Consider the following 27788-nt stretch of genomic DNA (forward strand, 5'->3'; position numbering starts at 1 on the left):
TTCTGAATCCGCCACTGCACGCACATATGACATATTTTTCTTTTTATTTCCACATCGTTAGCAATTTTCATTTTTTAATTGATTTTATTCTACCAACAAGGTTATACTTAATTTAAATTATAAATTTTGGTTTATTCTAGAATTCAAACATGGGATCTTGGTATAAATAACCAACTATTAAGCTAACGAGCTAAGTTAAGAATTGGTTTTTATTCCACCAACATATTTATTTAATTTATATATTATTGTTAAATCAAGATTAAATTATTTTTAACTTTATTTGGAAATAAAAATAATTCAATATTCATCTTTATATTTTTATAAAATTAAAATTAGGTGACAAATAGTTTTATTAGTCGAATTTATAAATTTGGAGTCGAGTTATTAGGCTTTCTATATAAATTTAATTATAAATGTTTATAATATTATAATATTAATTGTAATTTTAAATTCTAAACTCGTATACATTAAATATTAACTTTAATAATTTGAGAATAAAAAGTTAGTTTTTTATAAAAAAAGTTATTGACACAAGATCACGACTCAAACTGATATATTTTATTTTATCTCCTTAAATATTTATTCGCTAACATGAATCCCCTAATGTGTTTTTTCACTAACAATAGTTCCTTAAGTCTAAAATTTTAGTTATAAAAATTTCTAGTTATAAAATAATATTTATCAATTTGATTTTTTATTTGATTCGACTCAATTTACTGTTCATTATATTGATAACTATTGTTTTTATATAAATTACATATATATATATGATTAAAACCATTAATAACCTAATTAAACATATAAATTAATTATAGCATTTTCAATAAAAATAAATAAATTTTATATAATATTTTTAAACTATAAAATGTGGCAAGCATGTCGTACGTTTATCCATTGAAGTGCTTACCTAGTGAAGCTGTTGATCTTTTATTTGGATAAACCTGCGAAAATACGGCCGTTAAGAATCTTGCAAAAGCACGATTGTAAGTTTGTAACAACTTCAATCTTTAGAGAGAAAAAGGAAGACGAAATCAAAGCAAAACTAGGAAACCAGGAAAAAGAAAGAAAGAAGAAAACACAGAAAGGAGTCTTTGTTGAGTGTTTCACAATGAAAAATCAGTCGCTGTGTAGCGGCCTTCCTTATGCTTGTGGTTTGTCTATCTATCTTTCTCCTTATCTATTTTCGATTTTTGTGTGTGAAGAAAATGGAAGACTGAATGTTGAAAATCACGTGGTATATTTAGTTCTAGACTTAATTCTAGCGATTCTATCTGAACCTCACACCTAAATTTGGGGAACCTTTTCTTTTGATCCTTTTGACCTCCCCTTAGATTGTTTCCACAGAGATTATTGGGGGAAAATTGGGGATCTCCTTTTTTTTTTTTTAGAACTTTCACACTCTTTTTTATCTATTATGATTTTCAATTTCCCATTAACTCTTTTCTTTTATCTTTTCTTTTTTGAATTCCCTAAAGCTTCAAAACATCGCTTGATTTCTGGTGAGTTTAATCCAACCTATTTTTTCTTCTTTTCTTCCCCTTTTTTATTAGGTTTTTATTGCTCTCTCGAAAACTGTGGCAAATCCTTATTTTATTTTTGTTTTATTTGTGGTGGGGCATCTCTTTTCTTCAATTTTTTATCAATTTTTTTTTCTATTTATTTTTCCAGAATTTTGAAATGACAAGTAATTTTATTCCTTTGTAAAAGAAAAATAATGAACTGAATTGATTTATGTCTCTGTATTGTTTTCTTATATTTAATTAAATAATTAAATGAATAAATATTTGCTTAGTTTTATATTTGATAGAATTATATTATAGTTTTGATTATTTATTTAATCATTATTTTATTTTAATTCTAATAATAACTTCTCAAGAAGTAAACAAAATATCTGATATGATTCTACTTTTGATGGTATTAATTCATTAACTCTTGTCATTTTTTTTCATATGATATGTTTATTTTTATATTATATAAACTTGTTTGATTTTTATAGAAATTGGGATCATATTCGTACTAGTTTATGTTTATATGTCTAATGTGTTTTTACTATAAATTTTAACCATTTTGTGTATTTATTACACTTTCAAATTAAACTAAATGTAGTTATGAAGGTTACTATCTAATTATTTTTCATATATGTTTTCTTCTAATAAAAGTTTAAAAGAAGATATCACTATGAACCCAGGGACAATAATCACCAACTTTGTGAAATTTAAAATAATGGAACCCATAAATTTTTTCTTGAATTGGTTATTTTGAACGGTTTTCTAGTATTGCCTATTTTTGGCTGTGGTTATTGTGCAAAACTTTATCATTGGCTGGTAGCAGTTTGCTTGTCATATGTTGCAAAGCTTGGATTATTCTGGTTGTTGGGAGAACCTGATTTTGACTGGCTGTTGCTGTTTATTTGTTTTAGCTTTCCAACAAATTTGGTGTTTGTCACATTCTGTATGATTGAGCAGCTAGTTAACATTATGGTTTATGTGACCTTTTTGTGGTTTTGAATCATATAGTTTTTTTTGATCGAGTTGAGCTACTGCCCTTAGTTAACATTGCAATTTTCCTGCTCCAACCTGAGATTTCATTCCTTTATTTGTTCACCACGAGCATTCATTTGACTCACATTATCAAGTTCTGCTTCAGTTGAGTCCATAATCTTCCTATTTTATACTATGAGAACTAAAGTGCAATTTGGTTCTAAAGGAAATGCATTTCACTATATAGCAAAGAAACTGGAATGGTTTAACACTTTCCACATTTGCCTTGAGAAAATTAATTTCAAGGAAGAGTATCCACTGCACCTGTTTTCCTCTTATTATTTTTCCATGAAAGACTGTTGATGATTTCTTATACTTTAAACTTTCTGTAGATCATTAACGTGTTCAGTAGAAGTGAGCTCATTGAATAGCTCTAAAATGTCTTTTTCATCAGCTTCTTAGTTACATATAGTTTGTCCAATCCCTTTATACCCCCATTCCTTGAGTTTTTATGTTTTCTTCGTATATCTATTTTGAGTTGGAATATTAGCTGTATCTGGGTATTTTTCAGAGCTTTTCTTTGAACAAAATTTGTTGATTGTCATATTTCTTTTTGATTTTATAAACAACTGTTCATTCTATAACTTGTCTGGAAAAACTTTGATATGAAATGTAGCTTTTGCGTGGAGTACTCTTCATTAGTTCTTCTTAAGGATGCCCATTTATATGTTTTTTTTATGACTTGGACAGATACAGCAAAAAATACCTTGTGCCCTTCAACAAATCCATCTCGGCAGTGAAAAAGTGTCAGAGGTAGGACAGGCTCACTGGTCAAAAATTTCTTTGCAGCTTAATGGTTCTAGAAGATCATCAGAGGTTAGATACTATGCCAACGTTAAATTATGAAGTTCATAGTCTTTTACATTGTAATTAGCTTGAATAGTTTTTTTCCCTATAACCATCCATAAATTATTCAGGTTTCTGGAATTTCTTCTTTCCATTTGAGGAACATTGACCAGAGGTAATTTTTGGTTGTTAGATATGTATGAATGTATTTGCATGTTCTATAGCTTCAAATTAAATGTGATTCACCAAAAATTGCTTTAGTTGCACTTGGAAACCTAAACTTGATTTAGTTGAAAAGTGGGCAATCAGGCTCAGGAATACCAACATTAAATTATTAAGTTCATAGTCTTTTACATTGTAATTAGCTTGAATAGTTTTTTTCCCCTATAACCATCCATAAATTATTCAGGTTTCTGGAATTTCTTCTTTCCATTTGAGGAACATTGACCAGAGGTAATTTTTGGTTGTTAGATATGTATGAATGTATTTGCATGTTCTATAGCTTCAAATTAAATGTGATTCACCAAAAATTGCTTTAGTTGCACTTGGAAACCTAAACTTGATTTAGTTGAAAAGTGGGCAATCAGGCTCAGGAAAAATGGCATTCTTTATCTTTTTCAAATTCATGGATTTTCTAGATCTTTGTTTTGTTAGAGGATTGGAGTACCTTAACAATTTAGGAAATTAGAAATTATCTGCTTAAACTATTTTTAATATAAAGGTGTATAGAAACTTAACTAGTGTCTAGTATCATTTACTTTCAGTCAACTAAGCCACTGGTGTTGTGGCGAAGGACTTGTGTTGTTATCAAGTCTTCAGTTGACACCTTGTCCCGACGTACCCAAACTCTTCCCCCTATTCAAAGGGGAAAAAAAATTCACCATTCACAATTTATATGGCAAGTAAAGTGAATCCATTCTCCCAAATACCTCTCAGTTTGTTGACATGAAGAGCAAAATGAAGGAAGTGAATGACCCTTTCTCCACAACAAAAAAATAAATAAATAGATATAATTATAAATAAACAGAAGTAAATAGAGGAACCAAAAGTTTTTATTTAATTTTTAATGTATAGAACATTTAGAAGAATTAATTTTCTTCTCTCAAATCACCAGCCAGGGTTTCAAATCGGTCCGCGATTTCGCGGTAGCGCTGCCTTCCGATATACCCGCTACACCCGCGATAGTGCCCGCTACGGCCGCAATAGCGGTAAAAACGAAATGACCGAAAACGCAACCGCAACCGCGATTTGAAACCCTGTCATCAACTAATGCGAATTATGTATTATTCACAAAATCTTGGCAAATAGTTTTCTGAAAATTTCAATTCTCTTTGCACTGAATATATATGTGAATCAAGTTGTGTAAAATATTTATGAAGATTTGCTAGAAATGTTTTGGTCATACTCTTCAAAATTTTCATTCATCCGTCTCTACTAGGGGTGCACTTATGATTCAGTAAATTTGTTTACTTGATATATCATGCTAGATTAACATAATTAAGGGCTTGATCCTGGCATTGGATGTCATTTACATACAAAATCAAAATCTTGTCTTCTTCTCTTTGTAGTAATCTCAAAAATCTATGCGAGTTTACTATATTTGTGCTGACCATGCTTTAATATATTTACTGCTTGAATATAAGCTTTCTGGCATGAATATTCTAATTGTCAATGGAGTCTTAAGACAAGCCTTTGAGCAGTTTGTACATGGTTGGTCTGGGTTAAATGTTTAACGACTTAAAGTCATGTTTGGAACTTGGAATACATTAATGGTAAAGAATGAGTGTTTAGAGTTTCAATTTCTGTTATATTGTGCCTTCTGTTGATGAAACAACTCTGATAATTCCTGATTGGCAACATTTATTGCTGGAAAATAATAATTTATTTTCTTTCTTGCTCATTTTCTGCTGCGCATAACGTCTATATTTTTTATTTGACACTATATTTATTTCATTGTTTGACTGGGTCTTTTTCCTTTAATCTTTTAGGTGTGCCATTGTGACATTCCCTACAGTTGAATCTGATGGGCAGTGGAGAATTGTTGCACTTCCCTTGCAATATTTTGATCACACAAACCATTTCGGATCTAGAAACCAGGTGAATATGAATGACCTGCATTTAGTCTCCTCTGTATCTATCAATTCATTTATGGTTGATGGACGGAAGCCGCAGAAAGGGCCTCAACCTGCGAAGCCATTTAGAGGCAGAAGCTTTTCTGGATCCAATGTCCAACATCAATTTCACAACAAGACCTTTGCCAATGAAGGAACTAAATTTAATGAAGTGTCAAACAATGCTTCCTATCATAGCTCCATCACTTGCAATGATTCCTCTGCTGTTATATCAAAAGAATTTAACGCTACTAATCCACTAGCCATGTTCATCAATCCTTCTGAGGAAGACAAGTCTAAAAAGAGAAATTCACAAAAGAGGGCAAAAATGAAGGGAAAACATAAAAAGAATCAGCTGTGTGATGTTGGCTCCACAGAATCAGAAGTTTATTCTCAGTATACCCGTGGAAGTTCAGCATCTGAAATCTGTGATAATAATGATATAAATGGTGTTATAGAGAAACCATATGCAACTTCACCTGAAGTTTCACCCTCTGATAGCTTGCTTAATGTAATTGATTTTGCAGACAGCAGCAATGATACTGTTACAAGTTCTTGTTCACCAAATATAAGCACACCTGACATCGATGAAGTGGATATATCACAAGTTGTACCCTCTGAAGGTCAGAAGTTCCCTAGGGAGCATCATACAAATAACTATGAAATGGGTAGAGAGGAACAGCAACTTTCCAGATGTCAAGGAAATAAAGAGAGGAAACATCTTTCACATATGGGCTCTCTTGACGATTTAAATCCTAAAGATTTCTCTGTTGTGCATGATTCTCTGGATTCTGTTTCTTCTGGTTTGAACCGTGAAGACGGTACAAATTCTGTTATTCTTCACCCATTTAACAAGAACATCCTTGAAATCTGTCAATCGGAGCTATCAGGTTCTGGTACAAAGAAAGGGTGCTCCTATCATCAAAACACATTATGTAGCACTATACAAACCCAAGATTATATGGAGGAAAGCCAGCATGGACGAATGGTTGCATCAAACAAAAGGGATAAGCAATTTAAATCTGTTCCTGTGAGTTCTGTTACTTTCAGACCTGGAAATATTGGAAACTATTATAGTCGAAGGGGAACTGAAAACAGTCATTCTGTCTGGCAAAGGGTTCAGAAGAAAGCTGTAGAGAAATGCAACACAGAGTTGAAGAAAACAAGGCCCTTCTCCTCAGAGTTTGATGTTTCTTTAAATGGTGCTCCTGTTCTGAAAAGGAATCCTAATGATGTCAATGATAAGAAGTCAAAAAGTAAGGTTCCTAGGAAGTTGAGAAGAAAAGTTGGTCCAGCATCAAAAGAAGAGAAAAACAGTTTATCCTGGAAGGAGTCTCATCCGAACAAGGTAAACTTAAATGCTCATGCAAAGACTTGCGTGCCAAAAAGTGAAATATTAGATGTTTCAAATACTAAGAATGATCATGGATTAACAAAAAATCTTTTAAGGTCTTGTTCTCAGGTTGATTGTCCAAGGGTTGGGACCATGAAATCTGAATTAGTTGACAACTTTCAAGCAGGTCCAAGTGGCATAGAACCATGTGACATTGTCTGTGGGACTGCTTTTGGTTTGAATAATCTGTGCATAGAGAATCAAAACAACATAATGCAAAAATCATTCGTCCCTTTGGATCAGCCAAACTTGCTTGAGGTGCAAAATCCAGTTTATCTCTCTCATCTGATGGTGAATGGTGTTGCTCAAACAGAAAAAGGAATTTCTCTTGCTGAAAATGCTAAGCAAAGCCATAATTCGGGCTCTGTTCTGCAGAAATGGATACCTATTAGGATAAAGGATTGTGGATTGATAACATCTGTTAGATCTGCCAATTTGTCTTTGGAACATACTAATGGGCCAGATGCTGAAGACTGGATTTCCAAAAATACTTTTGAAGAGAATGTTTATCCTTACTCTGAAAATATTTCTTCTCTGAGTTCTGGAACACTGTGTAGGACTGGGAAGGACTCGGGACAAGAAATTAGTTCTCACGAAGGCGGGAACCATATTCGAAAATTGTGGAATCTTAATTCTTGTGTAAATGAAAAAGAAAATGAAAACAAGCATAGTGGGGCTAATTTCTTTATTGATGATGAAACGAAAGAACAAGATTTATCAGCAGCTGCAACTGATTTAAACAAGATAGCAAAGGCATTGAATGATGCCTATAGGGCACAAATGGCATCTGAAGCTGTTCAGATGGTCACTGGGTGTCCCATTGCCGAGTTTGAAAGGCTTCTTCACTTTTGTTCTCCAGTTATTTGTCACTCATACAGTTCAGTAGGCTGTCAAACTTGCTTTCTGGACCAGGTTCCTAGTGCTCTATTGTGTAGACATGAGATACCGAACATCCAACTGGGATGCCTCTGGAAGTGGTATGAGAAACACGGAAGCTATGGATTAGAAATAAGGGCAGAAGATCATAAAAATCCAAAAGAATTGGGTATTGATCAATTTGCATTTCGTGCCTACTTTGTTCCATACTTGTCAGCAGTTCAACTCTTCAGGAACAGTAAAAATAATTCCACACGGAATAACACCAGAATTTCTTCTCCTGCTGTTTCTGAAGATTCTGATACTTGTTCCACTTCAAGAAACTCTGCTACTGTTGGTCACCGTCCGATATTTTCAGTACTTGTTCCACAGCCTTGCGCTGCAGAACCAAGTAATCAGTTGCAAGTAAATGATGTGGTTAGATCAGAACCGTCTGCAGTTTCTCCTGAAGATGCGTTGCCTGTTAAATCGGTTGACCTTACACAGTCTGATTGTCTTGATCTGGCTTTTGAGTACTTTGAATCTGAACAGCCTCAACAAAGACAGGCATTATATGAAAAGTAAGTGTTAATCACGAATCTTGTCATTTTATGCATTAAGTTTCTTCCCCAAGTGGAATCTACTTTCATGCTTCACAGTTTCCTTTCGACCCTTTCCCCTATTCTCCCTTGAGATCTGCTAAGCATGAATGTAATAGTCTGTCATTTTGATTGCATAGATATATATTTTGATGTCAAATACTCAAAACTTTACATCTCCTATCCTTGACCTCTAACATATTTGATGAGTGGAATCGCAATCCTTCTGCACTTGCTTATGAGAGAATGGTAGGCTGAATGCAGTAGAAAAGTTCTTTTAGCCCATAAGTTTTAGGTGTGCGTTTGTTTTATGCCATTGTTGTGCTTCTTCTGGCTGTTTTAATTAAAAGTAAACAAGCATTTAATGGTGGGGCAACAGGTGAAGATGCAGGTTTGGTGAGTTCCATTTTGCTAATAAAGTAACAATTCTCTTTTCAAATACCATATGATTGTGATTCTGTTTGTTTCAGGATACAAGACCTGGTTAGAGATGATCTATCTTCTCTGTGCAAAATGTATGGGGATCCAGTTTATTTGAACTCCATAAATATACATGATTTGCATCCTCAATCATGGTTAGTGATAGAATATGCTTCACTTAACTAAATATGAAACATGTTTTGGTTTTTACATAGCATAAGATGGAAGTTCTGTATCATCTAGATATACCAATATTTCTTGCAATGTTTGCTTCCTTCTATATTTCAGGTATTCTGTTGCTTGGTATCCTATTTACAAAATTCCAGATGGGAATTTCCGTGCAGCCTTTTTGACTTACCATTCACTTGGCCATTTGGTTCGTAGAAGTTCCAAGTTTGATTACCCTAGTGTGGATGCATGTGTAGTATCTCCTGTTGTAGGTCTTCAGAGTTACAATGCTCAGGTACCCACAATTATTCAATTGCTATCATTTTGAATATAAACTTTGATACTTTATATGGCTTTGTGAGGCTCATTTTTTTTTTCTTTGAACAGCCTTTAAGTTGTTCTCTGTGGCCTACTTAACTTTGTTTGGACAAACCTTCCTAACTGAACTTTGATGTGTTTCGAAGTCAAGGAGCTCTATTTTATTTAGCTTACCATGAACATTGACCAATCATTAAGTGGATAGGCAGCCTTACAATTTTGTTAGTTTTACTCCAATGACATAAAGGGTTTTTGGCCCCTTGTTTTAATTTTACTCGCACACATGAAAATCCCAACCTAGAAGAGCCTAAAGAGATAACTATGTAATTCTATGTTTTGAAATTAGCTTCCAAAAGTGTACATTCATTCATATAATATTGTGTAATATCTCATGAAATTATGTCCTAGACTCATTCTATTGTGCAGAGTGTATCTTCTCCCAAATTTTGTCACTGCCTCTTTGGTTAGTTATTAAATTCGGTTTTGCTGCTGCAATTTGCATATGTCGTGCATCTATTTTTAAAGATGATGGATTATTTAATCAGAAATGCACCTCACTTGGACAGGGTGAATGCTGGTTCCAGCCGAGGAACTCTACAACAATGATACTTGTGAAAACCAGGGCTTAAATCCATCCGGATTACTGAAGGAGCGATTAAGGACGCTTGAGGAGACTGCATCTCTTATGGCAAGGGCAGTTGTCACCAAGGGAAATAAGACATCGGTTAACAGGCACCCTGATTACGAGTTCTTTTTCTCAAGGCAGCAATAGTTAATTTCCTGCAACTCAACAAATAACCTCTTTAGGCTTATTCAGTTAATTCAGCAATGTCCAGGTAGAAACTAACCTTAACATAGTGTTCTTTGGTCAGTGGATTTCGGTACAGTTGTTTGTATGTTTTCATTTTGAATGAATGTTAGTCTTCACTTTTTCATATAGGGTGATTGCGTATCTTTTATGCGGACCGCAAAATAATGTATATAAGTTTGTTCAATCAAAGTTGAAAGTTTTCCATTTTATACTTGGTCATTCAAACCCAAATAGAACTAAACAATTCCAAAGTTTGGATAAGAAGATGGTGGGACATCTGGTCCAACAAAAGATTGTGTGCATGGACAGCCACAGGCCATGCTTGACTCTCACACTTCACATTTTTTTGCTTTCATATATTGTTTTCCCTTGTTGAATCAGCAAATTGCGTATAGCCATGGCAGCTGCTTCCCCATGGCCTGTTTAAAGTCAAGCTTCACTTCTTCAACTCCAAGGGCCTTGCTCTCCCTCAAGGGTCTTGCTCTCCCTCAAGGGTCTCTCCACTTAGCTTAGAATCTTGCCTTTTAGTTCCAGGAGGCAATCTTCCTTCACCGAGCCGTTCAATATGAGAAGGAAAGTTCGACACTTAACATATTTCAATCAAGCTATGTTCTTTCCGATTACCAGATCATGACATATCATCGTGTTTTTAAATTTTGCAGCCAACGAACCAAGTGATACAACCCATCAATGGAGATCCATTCATTGGAAGCCTGGAAACCCCTATAACATCGAGCCCCTTGATAGCATGGTACTTGTCCAGTCTTCCGGCATACAGAACAGCGGTGAGCCCGCTTCTTAGAGGTGTCGAAGTAGGGCTGGCTCATGGATTTCTCCTGGTGGGACCGTTCGTGAAAGCAGGCCCTTGAGGAACACACCGGTGGCTGGCGGAGCAGGGAGTCTGGCAGCTGCTGGCCTTGTTTTTATATTGAGCATTTGCCTCACCATGTATGGGATCGCTTCATTTAAGGAAGGAGAGCCATCGACCGCGCCTTCTTTGACATTGACCGGGCGGAAGAAGGAGCCGGATCAGCTGCAAACGGCTGATGGATGGGCTAAGTTCACCGGTGGATTTTTCTTTGGTGGCATTTCGGGTGTCACTCGGGCTTACTTCCTCCTTTATGTCTTGAACCTTCCTTACTACTTCAAGTAGATTTTTCCTTTGAACACCTCTCGTAACCCTTTTCTCTATGTGTAAACACAAATTACATGAAAACTCATGTACATTTGAATATCATCATTAATTATTATTATATCTTATTTCAAACAAATTTGTCTTCATTAATAAGTATATGAGTTAAAATATATTTATATGGTGTAAATTTTTTATACGATTTTTGAATCAGTAGATTATTATGTTTAATGACTAAGATTAGATTCTTAAATTAAAATAATGTTTTCTTATTTTTTATTGTTAATCTCGACCATAACTACAAAATTCATGAAATCAAATAGAAAAACAGAAAAAATAGAGAGAAATCCATTCCAGTTTTAACCATTTCTTAGACACTTAAATATAATCATGTCCCTCGCTAGAGCACAATCCTATTTCACCACAACAACCATAATATGGTTTGTCAAGGACATTTTCGTATTTTCAAGTAGAAGATTGAACAGCTGCCTGTGTTTCAATGGCTTCACATTGTGATGAAGGATCAGATGGGAAAGTGAGGAGGTTTAATTGAGGCGAAAAAAGATAGTCCCAGCTGCCCATGCTCTTGGAGCTGCTTGATGAAGATTCGTCCAATCCTACGTGTGCAACATGCTTTACATCTGTTGGCAACCCTATTTCCATATCATCCTCCGAATCTTCCATCTCTTCCTTGTACACTAAAACACCCCAACAAAAGGTAACAAAACCGATTTCAGACTAAGACGAACGCATGATTTTATATCATCAAATTTTAAGAAGTACGGAATTTGATCATAAGTAGACAATACAAAAAAAAAAACCTAATGTATAAACTATATAAAAATTTGAAATTTTCAGCGGATGCGCCCTTTCGGTCATCCCTGATTTCAGACGTAACATATGCTAGATATGGAATTAGCTTACCAAATAAATGTGAGAAAGTCTTGAAACTCTTGAACAGTTTATGAAACCCAGTTGATACGTCAGGCTTCATGGATAAACTTTCTTTATATTCTTCTTCTTCTTCTTCTTCTTCTTCTTCTTCATGTCGTGCTCCTACAGATCAAAACCTTGTTAGTTTCCTGTGAGAGAAACCAAACAATAGCAAAGATAATCTTAGAGAAAAAGACTTGTTGCAGAAGCCGAACGGGTATCATCTACAGGCTGCTTTGAATTTGATCTTCTAGGTTGCTGCTGCTGAACAGCAACCGCCACACTTGATTCAGAAACACATCCAAAGGGAAGAGGAACAACTCTTTCCATGATTCTAATCAATGGAAGAAAAACCCAGAAAACCTGTTGTTGAAGGGAGATGCAGCCATTTTTATTTGATTTCTTATATTGGGTAGCTATGACTGCCTTTGTTATCAAGTTACAATAATTCTTACGTATAAAAAAATGCCAAGGTACATTCGAGTTCAGTTTGGTGGAGCAAAACAAGCAGTTTGGAACTACCAAACTTATGATCTGATTATACCAACACGATTATATTTTGAAGTTTAAGGGTATAAATCCAAGCTCAAAATGTAGTGGAACTTATATTTAGGGTCTTAGAACTCAGAATCAAACCCCCAAATTTCTAACTTTCAGTCACTTTCCCTATAAAACTTTTTTAGTGCATTAACTATTTTTTATTTTCCTTTTGTTTACTTAGTTTGGACTCTTCCTTTGGATTAGTGCCTCACAAGCCATCTTCTGTGTTTAAAACACATGCACCAAGCTCTTGGTGCATGGGTACCAAGCGGTGTGTTTTCCTTGGAGTTTAAAGAAGGATAAAATGATTGATGCAGGGAAGGAAATAGGATTGAGTTACGAGGGGATAAGTTATTTAATTTTAAAATAAATAAGTCTTAAAAAGTAATTAAATCATAAAAATTAAGAGATTAGAGGTTTAATTTTATTAATTTTAAAATTCAAAAGTCCTAAAAGGTAATAAAATCAGATAAATTTGGAGTCAAGACTTAATTCCATTAATTTTAAAACCGATAATATCCCAAAACAATTATACCAAAAAATTTTGGGAAGAACAAGGACTTAATTGCAAAATTTTCGAAATTTTTAATGGCCTAAAATATAATTAGACTATAAATGTTAGTTGGCAATTACCTCTCTTACTTATAAGGTGGATCCGTCCTTGAAATAAAATATCGTAAATTAAAAAGAAACATATATTAATTTATTGATAATTTTATTTCAGTTTTACACATTAATAATACAATGATTACATTTGGGGTTTATTCTCGTACATATGTTAGTAATCACTGTGATTACTTTCAATCAAAACCTAAACGTAAAAAATTGGCCGAGAAAGCCTTTTTTTTTACGTAAATTGCAATTTTTTAAAAGGTAAATTATATAAAGGGATACTTCTGTTTGAGTGATTTTTATTTTATTTTACTGAAGTTAATAAATTAATTATTAACATTATATATTACTACAATAACATGATACTGATGTGATGCGTTAAATTAATTGATCTAACATTGTTTGATTGATCGTTGAATTCTTTTTTCTTATTTTATTTTTTCATCAACTTCTATTTTGTTTTCTCTGCTAATAAGATAGATATGAGGAAGCTCGGAAGATGACTATGATGAGGATGCATACTAGAGATTTTTGAGCCATGGGATAACATAACTCCCATCAGCTTTGGGATTAACCACATACGAAGACGAATGGGGCTTGGGAAGGATGATGACATGGGGCTTGGGTTGTAAGAAGCACAAGGGCTTGGGTTGGGTGATAAGATGAACGGGGGGCTAATATAATATATTTTTATTTAACATGTTTTATTAATAAAATAATAAATATTTAATTATATTTTATGTTTTATTAATAAAAATATTAAATTAATTGTTCAAAATAATAGTATATATTTTCGTTTTATAAGGACTTATTTTTTTATTTTGTAGTTAGAGTTCGACAATTTTTGAGACGTTCTGCGAGCATGCTTTCCTCCCACCACAGCCAATGATGTACAGACGGTGTGTCCTAATGTGGCTCCTACTGCTACTCCCGCTGCATTTTTATGCGTTGCCAGCTGCACCATTTGCCGACGTCTCATAGTTGGGTGTACAGGCATTTGAATGCATATAAATTAGCACACCCGACACCTAGAAACCAAGGCTGAGTCTTGCATTGTAAGTTGGTTAGAGAAACGATGGCTCAAAATATCCAGTTATCCACAAACTTCAAGACAGTCTGTTGCATATCGACCATGAAAATTCATAATAGTTCAAGTCTGTAAATGAAAAGAAAAATAAACAAAAATTTGAATCCAGGCCAAATGTAGTAGTTGCAGACTTGCAGATGAAAGTCTTACAAGCATGTATGGAATTTTTGTCATCAATCATTGTACACTCACTGTTAATGGTGATTAACCATCAATAATATGTATACTGTTAGGTCATCTCACTGTTAACGGTGAATTCAACTGGAATACAACTCTTCAGATTAATATATATTATCATTTAAGGTCCTTCCACTCTGAACTAATTAGTTAATTTAAAATAATTGTTTACATAATTAAATAATTATTCAAAATAATGAAATTGATCTACTTGTATTCATTACTTTAAAAATAATAAAAGTTTTTTGAATAACAATGAATAAAAGCTAAATTAATCTTTTTGTTTAAAATAAGCTTGGTAAACAAATCTTAGGGGTTTAAAGTAATTTTCCCATAATCTTAGAAGATAAAGGAAGGAACCCACACTCCCACATAACCAATGGGTTTTCAGTTTCACTGCCTCCTAAACCCGATCTCTCTTTCTCTCTCTTCCTTTTTTTCTTGCTTTCACTCCAGCTAAATCCCATTTAAGTTACAGTCAATTTAGCTGTTCAAAAAGACGGTTCTTTTTTCATTTATGATTTCACTCTACTAAAACCCTTTACACATTCTTATACATCAAAATTTCCATTTCCCCCCCCCCCCTTTAATTCTGCTCAGCAGATCACAGAAACAAGAACCCACTTGAAGAAACATGAAATCTGCTCATGGGGTCACTCTTCTTCTCCTGTATCTGATCTTTTCAGCTCACGTCTTCAATTACAGTGAATCTACCCAAGTAAGTAAAAAAAACAACCTTTGCTTTGAATTCCATAGACCCCTTTGCTTTTTCGTATCCAAGATTTGAATTTTTTGCCTATTTTCTATGGATTTAAAGTTGGTCTCTTGATTTTCAGGTAAATGGGTCTTCGGAAATGTTCCCATTGGTGGACAATAAGACGGTGGAGATGATGACGATGATGATGTTCAATGAAAGCAGAAGAAGGCTAGGGAGTTTCCAGATATGTGCTGCTTGCACATGCTGTGGTGGGGCTAAAGGTGTTTGCCTTCCCTCCCCTTGTTGCTATGCCATCAATTGCAACATTCCAAATAGACCTTTTGGTTTCTGCTCTTTTACTCCCAAGACCTGCAATTGCCTTGGATGCCATATCTAGTTTTCAAGCTTTTATTATGCCTAAATTTCCTAATTTTGGTTTATTTTAACTGAGGAGTAAAAAAAAAGGGGGAAAAAGATTCTTGCTTGTGTTGGGAGTGTGAGGATGAGAATATCTGTTCTTTTTTCACCATTGTTTAATAATTTTATTGGGAGGTTGCTGTTTCCAGGTTAGTTCTTTTGTCTATAATTTTTGTTTCTTCAAGGAAGTAGCATTGCCTGGAAATAGTCATATGCTAAGGAACAATTTCCCTTGTTTAGCCATGACAAAGATTCAAGATATCTATTATTTTACTATTGTTGTTGTTTACGTTTGTTTAATATAATTCGTATGCTTAATGTATTACTAAGATGCGTTAGGCTGAATCCAACTTGGAACAATGCAAGGAACTCTTATTTTAATATCAAATTGCTTTTGGATAGTGTTTTGTTTATTTTAATCCTCTTTTTATATATATTGTGCTAATGTTGCCGCTGCTTCAATTATGCTTCACACTGGATCTTGCACAGTATCTTAAACCATAGTAGTTTTATAAACAAATACCCTAGCTGATGATGGTGTTTAAGAGGAAGCAAATTGATGGAACTTAGTAGTTTGGCTTCTTGTGATGAGATTTGTGTCGATGCAGTGATGGATCGAGAGGTTGACGAGATAATTTGTTTTCATCCTCTTAAAATTTTATAAATTTATTTCCTTTAATATAAAATCTTGTACCTGTTTCTGTGTTGATGGATTTTCCATAAGTTTATGAAGTGTCATCTGTTGGATAGTCGGTCGAATCTCTACACGTAGAATTGACTATTCGACAAAGTACGCTTTAGAAACTTTTCCTAAAGAAGTTGGAAGATCCTCAACAATGTGAAATGCCTTAAAAGATGATGAAGATATGTATGTAGAAGTGCCTTAAAAATATAGGGTGGGTGGGAGTTGGGTAAAGACCTTTAAGCTTGATTTCCACTTGGTCATATAAGTTATCGTTGTTGGGGGGATGAGAGGCGGGAGCAGCAGGGTTTTAGACTTTAGAGGCACATAAAATTTGTACGTGATTTTATTGAGAAAAGTGTATAAGGAATCTCATTGACCTTATCATCATGATGATGGCAATATGAAACAGCCCATGTGCTCCTAAAAAATTGTTAGGACCATTTAGTATGTGGAATGCAAAATTAGTTATTTCTACATTTTTATTTTTAATATTTTTATTCACTTTACTTAAATCAAATTAAATAATAATAGAATTTAACGAATCAAATATTTTAACTCTTTAGTATATTTTGAAGTAACATTTCTATAGTATAAGTTGACAAAAATTAACATTTTGTGTAATACATTTTAAATCAGAATATTACTTTTATCAAAATTTTATATTTCGGTTAAATGAATTGAATATGATAATATAATATGTTTAATAGTATATTAAATAATATTATATTAAATAATTTTATTATTAAAAATAACATTACATTCAACGAATGAAACGTGACTCAATTCTTAAATGTGTATATTTATATAGATCGCGACTCTCAAATCCCATTTGGCTTCCTATGCTTACTTATTTTTTGGTAAACTACACTAGTAGTCAATAAACTTTTAGGATGCTTTCATTGTGGTCAATAAATTCCTAAAATTTGCATTACAATCATTAAATTTTTAATTCGCTTTCATTACAATCATTTTCGTTAATAAATGATGACATTGTAGGTTAAAGTAATCTTACCCAAAAACCTCCTTTAATTTTTTAATAATTGCCATTGCAAAGGTCGATTTTTTGAATGAACAAAGCGGTAGTCGGTCAATCTCAATGATGGAAAGGTTCTGTATGGTCAGAATATTAACATAATTCTGTTTCAAGTTGATTTAACGATTAATACTGACATGCCAATTAGTTTTTAGTTTCTATTAGATCATCACCTTAGTTTCTCGTTACTTGTTCACCGTTCAGTGATTTCTCTGATATAAACTATTACCAAACTATTCTTCTTCTCTTTTTTTATTTTAAATTTAAACTCTTTAGAAAACCTTTCAATCTCCTCGAATATTAATTGAAAATTAAAGCTAAAACTTTCTAATCCACCACTATCAATTGTTGGATCACCTTAAAACTAAATTATATTAATCTTTTAATCAAACGAAATATTTCCACCGATTAACCCCTGTTCATCAAAGATCATCCTTTATGTTGATTGTCAATTTAGAAAACTAAAGTTTTTTTAGAAGAAGACTTTATTGTGCAACATTTCTTAAAGGCACCTAAGGACAATGACAGAATGAAAATAAATTAAAAGTTTAATGATTATAATGTAAGTTTTAAAAGATTGGTAACTAAAGTGAAATGATTCTGAAGGTATAGTTACTACCAATATAATTTACCCATCTTCTATTCAACTATGATAGTAAACGATTACTTTATGAAGGGAAATCTTCAATGTCTTGTGCCGACATTACTTTCGGCTCATTACTCTGTTTTTCACTCTCCCATTTCTCAAATTGGTAGGGCCATATCCCCAACCTATGTTTCAACAGCAATTCGGTCTCTTAAAAGTTAACCCATTCAAGGAGATTGTTATTAATTAAAGGTAAGTTATCAAGTTGTCTGAGTGAATATTATTTTTTTTAAATTTTAATTTAAGCAATTGTGTTTATAAGATATATGTGTATTATTTATAACTTAAGAAAATTTTAAATACATATTATTTTATAATCACAAAGACTATTAAAAAAATTAAAATTTATTATTTTTTTCAAAAAGATTAAGTTTCGGTGTTTTGGGGATTGAAGCAAAACCGAAAGCAAATATGCAAAATGTACACAATATCTGAATGAAGATGATTAATGTCCTTGGAAACATGCAAATTCTTTGTTTTTGATTTCTCCCCAACATCCATAATTGGTGTTCATGTCAATTGGGCTTTCCGAAAATCTGATTAAGAACTCATGACAGCATGTAACAATTGAGAGGTAATTTTGAACAAAAGTTAAATTGATGGTACTTTTTTTCACAGATCATTTTCGTTCCTTTTCTTTTAAAAAATCATGTACCTTTTTTTCCTTCTTATTGTAACTTCATTCTATCATATACTTATATAATTGTCTATTAGGTTTTATGTAATTATATTGCAATTTTATGATGGAAATTGTCAACTTTAATTGATAATTATAATAACTTTTAAGGTTAACTACCTGTATAATCGTTAAATTTTATGGATAATTTTATTTTAATCACTGAACTAATATTTTTATTAATCAAGTCATTTAATGTTTTAAATCAATTAAACCATCTGTCGTTAACCTTTGGTGATAATATTAACGTGATGGTTAAATAAAATTATATATACAAGTTTGATCCTTATTATTTATATATTTATTAATTTGATATTAATTCAATAAATTTAATCAGGTTAAACTATATCTAAATGTTATTAATCTTAATTAGATTTGATCCCCTAATCTCAGTAGTTAAGCACTCTTTTACCCTTGTTCGAGGCCTTGGATCGGACGAGCCCGGATGATCCAGGATATCATCAGACAAGGCTGTTGATTTGGCTTCCCAGCTTCAACACGCCGCCTTCCTTGAAGATTTTCAATTCGATACTCGACTCTCCTGTTAAGGAGGATATATATTTGGCTAGGCTCTTTTACAGGAAGAAAAAATGATGCCGAGTGGTGTTCAAGCTGATGTTTATACTTTTGGGATGATGATAATGTCTTTGCTTGACTAATAGAATTGCTGATGCTTTTAAGCTTCTGCAACTCATCATGTACAGCACTGTAAAGCCAAATGCTGTGGTGTATAACACTTTGATCCATGCTCTATGTAACAATGGAAAAAGTTGGGATTGGGAGAGCTAGAAGCTTGATGAATGATTTGGATGACCCCAATGTCTGATAGAAAGTTGCAAGCAATTTATTACAACGAAGGGGGAAACCAGGTCCCTGAAGCTTGAAGAAAAAACTAAAAATGAAGATGGCAGAGACGGATATTAAAGTAGTTTACAGGACAATAACAATTTGAGGCTTGTCATGTTCTTGAGAAGGAGAAGCTATTCACCGTCACCCCTCCATCAACACAAATAATCTGTCCTGTTATGAACGACGCTGCCGGTAGACATAGGTATGCCACCAAGGACGCCACCTCTTTCGGCTCTCCCGTCCGCCCCAAAGGTGTTCGTGACACCATAGCTTTCGCCAAATCTTCTTCTTTGAATGCCTGTAAGCACTGGTTATTAGTGTCTAATGATGTCGTCTACAAATAATGTTAGAAATAATATTACTGCAAAATGAAATGTTAGCTCTGATCAGAAAATAAATAAATAAAACTACCAAGACTTAATCATGTTGGAGAAGAATCACTACTCATTGTTGGAAATAACGGGACTACAAAATCACACCGTTAGCACTGATTGAACAAAATAACTAAAAACAAATAATTGAACGACTAAAAACCGTGTATTAGCAAAACCACTTCTTTATAAACAAATTCGTCTTGATGTATGTAATCTCTATAAAAAACGGATCGAGGTTAGCACGGTCGCTCCGAGATTTCGTACACCCGAAATCGGAGTGAACTGCTGGCGATATTGCTCTTCTTCACCATAAACAGAGAATGCTTAGAAAGCTTTGAGAGAGGAGATGTGAATGTTGAGAATGAGTTGAAAAGCTAACAAAGCATTACCAACACTTTAAATATCCAATAAGGGAAGAATGTATACTATAAATATTAGAGAAGATTTCTCATTCAAACTTGATACCTATTAAAGAATAATCTAAATTTTCTCAAAAAAATTATACGTATCCTGCAGTAATTATCACAAACCACGAACACGGAGACAGATACAAATTAAAAGATTGTATGTTACCGCTTCAGTGAGAGGGGTATTGATGAAACCGGGCGCCACCGAGTTGGTTCTTATATTATCTTTTGCCCATTCACATGCTAAACTCTTTGTAAGTTGGTTCACTGCACCTGTTATTCCCAATAGCAGAAAACAAAACATCACGACATGTCTTCGCATGATCAATTATCAAAGTTTTTTAACCACAAAATAAAAAAGAAGATTTAACTAGAAGTTAACCTTTGGCCGCACTATACAAGGATCCACCTATATTTACCGACTCAACACCAGCAATCGAAGAGATGAACACAATGTTTCCAGCCTCCGAAGCCTTCAAAAGAGAGGATATGAAAGTTGGCAAAGATGATAAGCAGCTTCGAAGTTTGTAGACATTAGAGTTGAGAAATCTTGGGCACTGAATTCCACCGTTTGCTTCCATGAATTTACTCCCACGTTGTTTATCTTCACACATAATTCCATCCTGTAAAATGGGTTTTTTCTTGGAATCGAGGAAATTGATGTAGTTGGAGTACTTACGAGAATGTCGAGTTTGTGATTGAAAAGAGAGGAGATTGTATTCACTAGCTTTTCTCGTTCATCTCGGGATGATACATCACAGGCGGTGCCGGTGATATCGAAACCCTTTTTCTTCCATTCGCTTAAACGTTGATTAAGCTGTGTTCCATTTCGTGAGCATATATGGATTCTAGCCCCGAACGTTGCCAGTTCCTCTACTATGGCATACCTGATCGAATCCATCATTTAACCAAAGAATTCAAACAATATGTACTACTGTTGAAATTTACCATCTGTTTTGGAGAAGAAAGAAAAATAACATAATGAAAACAAGGGAAGAAGAAGAAGAAGAAGAAGAAACCCGATTCCTTTCGTTCCGCCGGTAACAAGAGCAGTTTTGCCTTTGAGAGACCATCGGCTACACTCGTTCTTCTTGCTGCTCTCCGTCTCTGCCATTTCTTTCTGTCTTTTTGGTTACAATGATAAGGTCTAGAACCTTCATTACAACAAATTATCCAGTGGAAATTAAATAAAGAAGATGACTACATGATAGAGAAATATAAAAATATAATCGCCAATATATACAAGAAGCAAACCCAATCACCCAAAAGATAACGACACGACATGATAGAGATACATATAAAAAAAAAATTATTCACTACCTTGTTCACCTGCTCAAAGTTTGACATTTCACATATCAACTCAATAAATCCATAACTGAATCTCCTTGCAGCAAATCCGATACACACCATAAAAACATTTATGTATACTTAGTGATAGATTGGGTTACAAATTTATTATTTGACCAAAGTGAAATGAATTCAAATATTCATAGATATTTATAAAATAAAAGTTTAATTTTAAAAAATAAATATTTAATCTATATATATATATATTTTTAGATGTTTAATTTTTTTTATCAAAGTAGATGTTACCTTTTTTAAATTATCATAAAATTATAATCTAAGGTGTTTCAAATTTTATTCCGTTATTATTTTAAGAATTCTGTCAACTCGATAAAAAATCTGTCAACTAATTATCGGTGGACACATGACATTAATTTTTTAAAAGTAAAAAACATTAAATTTTTAGAAAATCTTTTCTCTTTAATTTCTCAAAATTTCCAAATCCTCTAAGGTGGCGTTTGGTTAGCAAGAATCCCTTTGAATTAGGGGGATTTGGAATCCAATTCCACCACTTTCTCATGTTTGATTCAAGTTTTCAAAGGGAATTGAAATCCCTCATGACTTCAACTTTCCATCAAACGAGGGAAAGTGAATTTCATCCATTCTATGATGGAATTCAATTCCCTTGTTGGAGGGATTTAAAATTTGACCATACTACCCTCATCAATCTTTTGGTAACTTATTCATATATTGAATAAAAATATTTTTTTATTATTTCAGGTCGGTCGGGTCGGGTTTCTAATTCATATATTCGGGTCGGGTGAAACTTTATTTTAGTCGGGTCGGTTTTTTTAAGTGTGATATTTGGGTCGGGTCGAGTTCGGGTTTAGGGTGAAAAATACCCGACCCGACCCGAAAATATATATAATTGTACCTTATATATTTAGGAATAATTACAATAATACCCCTCTCTATATAATTTTTTTTCAATTAAGTCACTGTATTTATTGAATAAAAATATTTTTTATTATTTCGGGTCGGGTCGAGTTTCTAATTCATATATTTGAGTCGGGTCGGGTGAAACTTTATTTTGGTCGGGTCGGGTTCGGGTTTAGGGCGAAAATACCTGACCCGACCCAAAAAATATATAATTTTATCTTATATATTTAGGAATAATTACAATAATACCCCTCTATACATACATATATATATATATATATATTTAGTTAAGTCACTATTTTTATTGAATAAAATTAATTTTTTAATTATTTCGGGTCGGGTCGGGTTTCTAATTCATATATTCGGGTCGGGTCGTATGAAACTTTATTTTGGCCGGGTCGGGTCTCGGATGGAGGTTCCCTTGTTCTCATGTCGGGTCGGGTGGACCAAAAACCCGACCAATGACCATCCCTAATTGGGATGATTTTAACTTATTATGTTTATTAGCATGATTTTTATAATTTATTGAAATGAATAATCAATCAATAAAATTAAAAATTAAAATTTAATATTTTTAAAATTTTTATAATAAATTGCTAAATGTAATTTATAAAACAAACTAAAATTAAGCAAAAAAACAAGAAGGGCAATCCTGTCATTTTACATTACTGAAATCAAATTCATCTAACATGACTGCGAACCAAACATAATATGGAATTGGATTCCAATTCCTGACAAATTCTAATTCCTTCACAAATTTCAATTACTTCATAGATTTCAATTCCCTCAGAAACATTCCAGCGAACCAAACGTCACTTCTTTTAAGGCATATAGCCATATATTGACAATAAGGGGCAATAGATAGATGATAACACCTAAAATAAAAAATTTAAAACTTTAAACACCAAGTAACTAAAAAATATAATGCGATCACATATTTTTTTAATTAAACTTGAAAGGTACTTGTATTTGTTACGAAAATTAAAGTAGGACGATAACGTTATAATGAAAATCATAGAAAACAGGGTAAAAAATAGAAATGAGTGAAGTTAAGGGACAATACCTCCATACACCCTTTAGATTTAACTGCTATCATAATCGTAAACTAACATAATAAGGATATTTTATTATAATTATTAACACAAGAAACTAATCACTTAAGATCACAAGACGACTATACAAAGAAAATGTAAAAAAAACTTAATCAAATACTCTAACAAAAAATAAATACGAAAAAATATGATCGTATCAGTAAACGAATCACAAAAGAGGATCAAACTATTGAAGACTATCAACAAATCACAAATTAAAGTCGAACGACATGTGAAATCTATTTACAAATGCAAATCGCATATCTAAATTCTATCTAAGAAACCAAAGCAGGGAAGATCAACATGATAACAAATAAGCATCATTTTGATCAGTCATGATAATGTTAAATCCAACCCTAAAAAAGATAACAAAAAACAATGATCAAAATAACCTAAAAGTTATTTTAGAAATGCAGAAGAAAATGTGTCATAAAAGTTAGAAAAAGATGTGTTACAAATGTATAGTTATTAAAAATTAAAAAATAAGAAAAAATTCAACATAATAAAATTAGAAAACAATAAATATCAATAAACTACGACTAACACTAAAATTGGTGTCGCCGCCAATCATAAAGATTTGTTAGATATTATTAACTGTAAAGCTAATTTGTATTAAAAATATTATTATTATTATTATTTGGACGAAGTTTTTTTTTAAACTTCAACGTCTATGCATTTTATTTTCTACTCTGGTTTTAAACGGGACAGGCCCATTACGGTTTGGAGCAGAGCCACACTTACGACGCTGAGGCCCAACTCGTTTCACAGCAGAATCCATTTAAGGCCCATAACATATTGCATGTACTCATTTACTCATGATAGATTATAAATATTTAATACTAATTAATAAAAAAGTGAAAAGGAATAAATAAAGTGAGTGATGTGTTGTCCACTTTACTTTAATTCATCGTTTTAAATGCAAAAAGGTAACAAAATGTTTGTGTAATTTAATTATTATTCCTCCGTAGAATATCAAAATTCTCTCGCATAACATTCCTTTACTTCTTAGCTCAGCTGCAAAACAAGCACTCCCTCTTCTACTGTAAGTCTCTCTTCTCTCCTAACTACACTACTGTTCCCAGTAATCCCTTTGCTTCCATCCAAGAAGAATAAAGGGTTCTAGATTTTTATTCTGCTGCCTTTACTCAGTTTTGGTTCATGGCTTCAAGCTTTTAGCTTTTTCAGAGCACTAGAAAAAGCGGGTTTAGTGTTTTAGCTTTCTGTAAATAGTTCTTACTTTAGTTTCAGTTCGTTCCTCTTATGGAATTAAAATGGAGTGTTCCTGTTTTTCACCCATGGAATCCCTCGAAATTCCCCACACTGCTCTTTCTATTGCTATCTCTGTGGTTTCTGGGCCCTTCTCGGTGTTTTGATCTTGACCCACAAGACAAAGTCTCACTGATACGGTTCAGGTCATCAGTTGATGACCCTGGCCTGAGATTAGCAAGCTGGTCAGGGTCTAACGGCACTAACTGGACCGGTATTTCTTGTGAAAACCAGACCGGTCGGGTTGTTTCTCTGAACCTGGCTAACATGAATTTGTCTGGTGAAGTGCACCCCGCCTTATGTGAAGTTTCACTTCTTGGGTACTTGAATTTGTCTGGTAATAGCTTCAACGGCATAATTCCAACATGTTTTGGCTCTTTGGGTAGTCTTAAAACTCTGGATCTTAGTCACAATAGCTTTGTTGGGTTTGTACCTGATGATATCATGAAGCTGAGGCAATTGAAGGAACTTGTGCTGAATGGAAACCGAGAACTCAGTGGCTTTTTGCCGTCATGGATCGGTAACTTTTCCACTAATCTCGAAAAACTCAATCTCGGCTCCAATTCCTTTCATGGGGAGATGCCTGACAGCTTGTTTCATTTGAAGTCCTTGAAGCACTTGGATCTCGGAGACAATTGTTTATCAGGCAATATTCATGAGTTTCATCAGTCCTTGGAGTTCCTCAATCTTTCTTCGAATCAATTATTCGGTACTTTGCCGTGTTTCGCTGCTTCGACTCGGGAGTCTAACTGTTCTGACATTGGCTAACAATTCACTTGTAGGAGGATACCTACATGTATGCCTCACTGCAATGTTGGCACTCTTATGTGAAGTTTCACTTCTTGGTACTTGAATTTGTCTGGTAATAGCTTCAACGGCATAATTCCAACATGTTTTGGCTCTTTGGGTAGTCTTAAAACTCTGGATCTTAGTCACAATAGCTTTGTTGGGTTTGTACCTGATGATATCATGAAGCTGAGGCAATTGAAGGAACTTGTGCTGAATGGAAACCGAGAACTCAGTGGCTTTTTGCCGTCATGGATCGGTAACTTTTCCACTAATCTCGAAAAACTCAATCTCGGCTCCAATTCCTTTCATGGGGAGATGCCTGACAGCTTGTTTCATTTGAAGTCCTTGAAGCACTTGGATCTCGGAGACAATTGTTTATCAGGCAATATTCATGAGTTTCATCAGTCCTTGGAGTTCCTCAATCTTTCTTCGAATCAATTATTCGGTACTTTGCCGTGTTTCGCTGCTTCGACTCGGAGTCTAACTGTTCTGACATTGGCTAACAATTCACTTGTAGGAGGAATACCTACATGTATTGCCTCACTGCAAGTGTTGGCACATCTTAACCTATCATTCAATCATCTGAGTTATGGTATCTCTCCCAGGCTTGTATTTACAGAAAAATTGCTTGTGCTAGACTTGAGTTTCAATGATTTATCAGGTCCTCTCCCTGGAAAAGTTGCGGAGGCAACTGAGAAATTGGGCCTTGTTCTTCTGGACCTTTCTCACAACCGTTTTTCTGGTAAAATTCCGCTGAAGAACACCGAGTTGAAAAGCTTGCAAGCATTGTTTCTGTCTCATAATCTGCTTACAGGGGCTATTCCAGCAAGGATTGGGAATTTGACTTATCTCCAAGTAATTGATCTCTCACACAACTTCTTGTCTGGTTCGATTCCTTTGGACATTGTTGGGTGTTTTCAGTTACTTGCATTGCTGCTCAATAACAACAATCTTTCCGGTGAAATTCAACCTGAACTCGATGCATTGGATAGCTTGAAGATATTGGATGTAAGCCACAATAAGATTTCTGGTGAAATTCCACTAACCTTGGCAGGGTTGAAGTCACTAGAGGTTGTGGATTTTAGCTTCAACAGCCTGTCGGGAACACTGAACGATGCAATAACGAAATGGTCGAACCTCAAGTATCTCTCCTTAGCTCACAACAAATTCAGTGGGGATTTACCCAGCTGGCTATTCACTTTCGGAGCAATCCAGATGATTGATTTATCTGGGAACAAATTCTCAGGCTTCATACCAGATGGTAACTTCAATATTAGCTTCCACAACAACAGAGGAAGCAGTGATAGATCAGCAGCTAAAGAGCCATTGTGGAATGCTGAGATTAAAATTTCTGCCGTGGTCATTGATAGCACTGAATTAAGCTTCAGCTACATGGTGTCTTCAGCAGTTGCCATCGACTTGTCGGATAATTTGTTGCTCGGTGAGATCCCGGACATTCTCTTCCAAGTAAAAAGGATTGGAGTATCTGAATCTATCTTACAACTCCCTCAACGGTTCAGTTCCTAGGTTGGAGAAAATGTGGAACTTGAAGACATTGGATTTGTCACACAATTTGTTATCTGGCCGGCTCCCAGGAAACATCTCCACCCTTAAAAGTCTTATACTCTTGAATCTATCGTACAACAGTTTTTCCGGATCTGTTCCCGTTAACCAGGGATATCAAAGATTCCCGGGAGCATTGGCTGGTAATCCGGGTTTGTGTACCGGCGAGGGATGTAACAAAGCAGGTCTCCCTGGGAAGACAGCTGAAGAAGTAGAGGGACCGATAGTTGTGTGGGTGTTTTGTGTAAGTGCTTTTGTTAGTTTCTATTTTGGTGTTGTGGGTCTCTTTTGTTCGGCACGAGCAAGGAGTTACATCCTCCACACTAAACTCTAATGCATGCTTTCTTCCATACATTTTATGTATGTATATCTCTGCTTCTTAATGAGATTAAGCTAATGCTTAGCACATCAGAAGGTGTGGTTATGGCATTTGAATGATAGATTATCTTCATTCACTGATATTTAATCCAACTCTTCCATTCACATTCATGAGGCCAACAAGGGATAAATTTGAAGATTTTAGGGTCCAACCTACCAGTGATGACAGTAGGTGGTTGACGACGGAAATATAATTATGGGGTTAAACTAAT

The 27788-nt window shown here is 34.1% G+C and overlaps 5 protein-coding genes and 1 pseudogene across 5 annotated transcripts; 4 read left to right on the forward strand and 2 right to left on the reverse strand.

Moving 5' to 3' along the window:
• Positions 1-944: 944 nt before the first annotated feature.
• LOC120113905 lies at positions 945-10174 on the forward strand. Its single transcript, XM_039134968.1, has 9 exons — positions 945-1151; positions 3231-3356; positions 3458-3501; positions 5315-5868; positions 5953-6785; positions 6900-8266; positions 8755-8859; positions 8993-9167; positions 9757-10174. The coding sequence occupies exons 1-9, from the start codon at positions 1143-1145 to the stop codon at positions 9817-9819; spliced, it is 3276 nt and encodes a 1091-aa protein (XP_038990899.1). The 5' UTR covers positions 945-1142; the 3' UTR covers positions 9820-10174.
• A 224-nt stretch (positions 10175-10398) lies between these two features.
• Positions 10399-24676, forward strand: LOC120113705 (annotated as a pseudogene).
• On the reverse strand, positions 11597-12396 carry LOC120113706 (CRIB domain-containing protein RIC4-like). Its single transcript, XM_039134768.1, has 3 exons — positions 12264-12396; positions 12058-12189; positions 11597-11831 (listed from the first exon to the last, which is right to left on the reverse strand). The coding sequence occupies exons 1-3, from the start codon at positions 12394-12396 to the stop codon at positions 11599-11601; spliced, it is 498 nt and encodes a 165-aa protein (XP_038990699.1). The 3' UTR covers positions 11597-11598.
• On the forward strand, positions 14845-15832 carry LOC120113909. Its single transcript, XM_039134970.1, has 2 exons — positions 14845-15200; positions 15319-15832. The coding sequence occupies exons 1-2, from the start codon at positions 15117-15119 to the stop codon at positions 15574-15576; spliced, it is 342 nt and encodes a 113-aa protein (XP_038990901.1). The 5' UTR covers positions 14845-15116; the 3' UTR covers positions 15577-15832.
• LOC120113906 (tropinone reductase homolog At2g30670-like) lies at positions 19430-21459 on the reverse strand. Its single transcript, XM_039134969.1, is given in 6 exon segments — positions 19430-19783; positions 20433-20539; positions 20649-20748; positions 20751-20870; positions 20946-21153; positions 21286-21459. Coding segments are annotated over 6 exon segments (819 nt in total). The 5' UTR covers positions 21381-21459; the 3' UTR covers positions 19430-19594.
• Positions 24677-24712: 36 nt separating the features above from the next.
• On the forward strand, positions 24713-27604 carry LOC120113910 (receptor-like protein CLAVATA2). The gene is given in 3 exon segments (XM_039134971.1): positions 24713-25483; positions 26003-27105; positions 27107-27604. Coding segments are annotated over 3 exon segments (2172 nt in total). The 5' UTR covers positions 24713-24840; the 3' UTR covers positions 27533-27604.
• The last annotated feature ends 184 nt before the right edge of the window (positions 27605-27788 follow it).

Source organism: Hibiscus syriacus, unplaced genomic scaffold, assembly GCF_006381635.1.
Source record: "Hibiscus syriacus cultivar Baekdansim isolate YM2019G1 unplaced genomic scaffold, ASM638163v2 tig00110213_pilon, whole genome shotgun sequence".
NCBI lineage: Eukaryota > Viridiplantae > Streptophyta > Magnoliopsida > Malvales > Malvaceae > Hibiscus > Hibiscus syriacus.

Excerpts from the sequence above, each read along its gene's own strand:
- LOC120113706 (XM_039134768.1), bottom strand. The coding sequence starts at position 12,396 with ATGGAAAGAGTTGTTCCTCTTCCCTTTGGATGTGTTTCTGAATCAAGT. Across the intron at positions 12,190-12,263 it reads CCGTTCGGCTTCTGCAACAA|GAGCACGACATGAAGAAGAA; the intron begins GTCTTTTTCTCT and ends TTTGATCTGTAG. Across the intron at positions 11,832-12,057 it reads GACTTTCTCACATTTATTTG|TGTACAAGGAAGAGATGGAA; the intron begins GTAAGCTAATTC and ends GGGGTGTTTTAG.
- LOC120113905 (XM_039134968.1), top strand. Across the intron at positions 8,860-8,992 it reads GATTTGCATCCTCAATCATG|GTATTCTGTTGCTTGGTATC; the intron begins GTTAGTGATAGA and ends TCTATATTTCAG. Across the intron at positions 9,168-9,756 it reads TTCAGAGTTACAATGCTCAG|GGTGAATGCTGGTTCCAGCC; the intron begins GTACCCACAATT and ends TCACTTGGACAG.
- LOC120113909 (XM_039134970.1), top strand. The coding sequence starts at position 15,117 with ATGAAATCTGCTCATGGGGTCACTCTTCTTCTCCTGTATCTGATCTTT. Across the intron at positions 15,201-15,318 it reads ATTACAGTGAATCTACCCAA|GTAAATGGGTCTTCGGAAAT; the intron begins GTAAGTAAAAAA and ends CTTGATTTTCAG.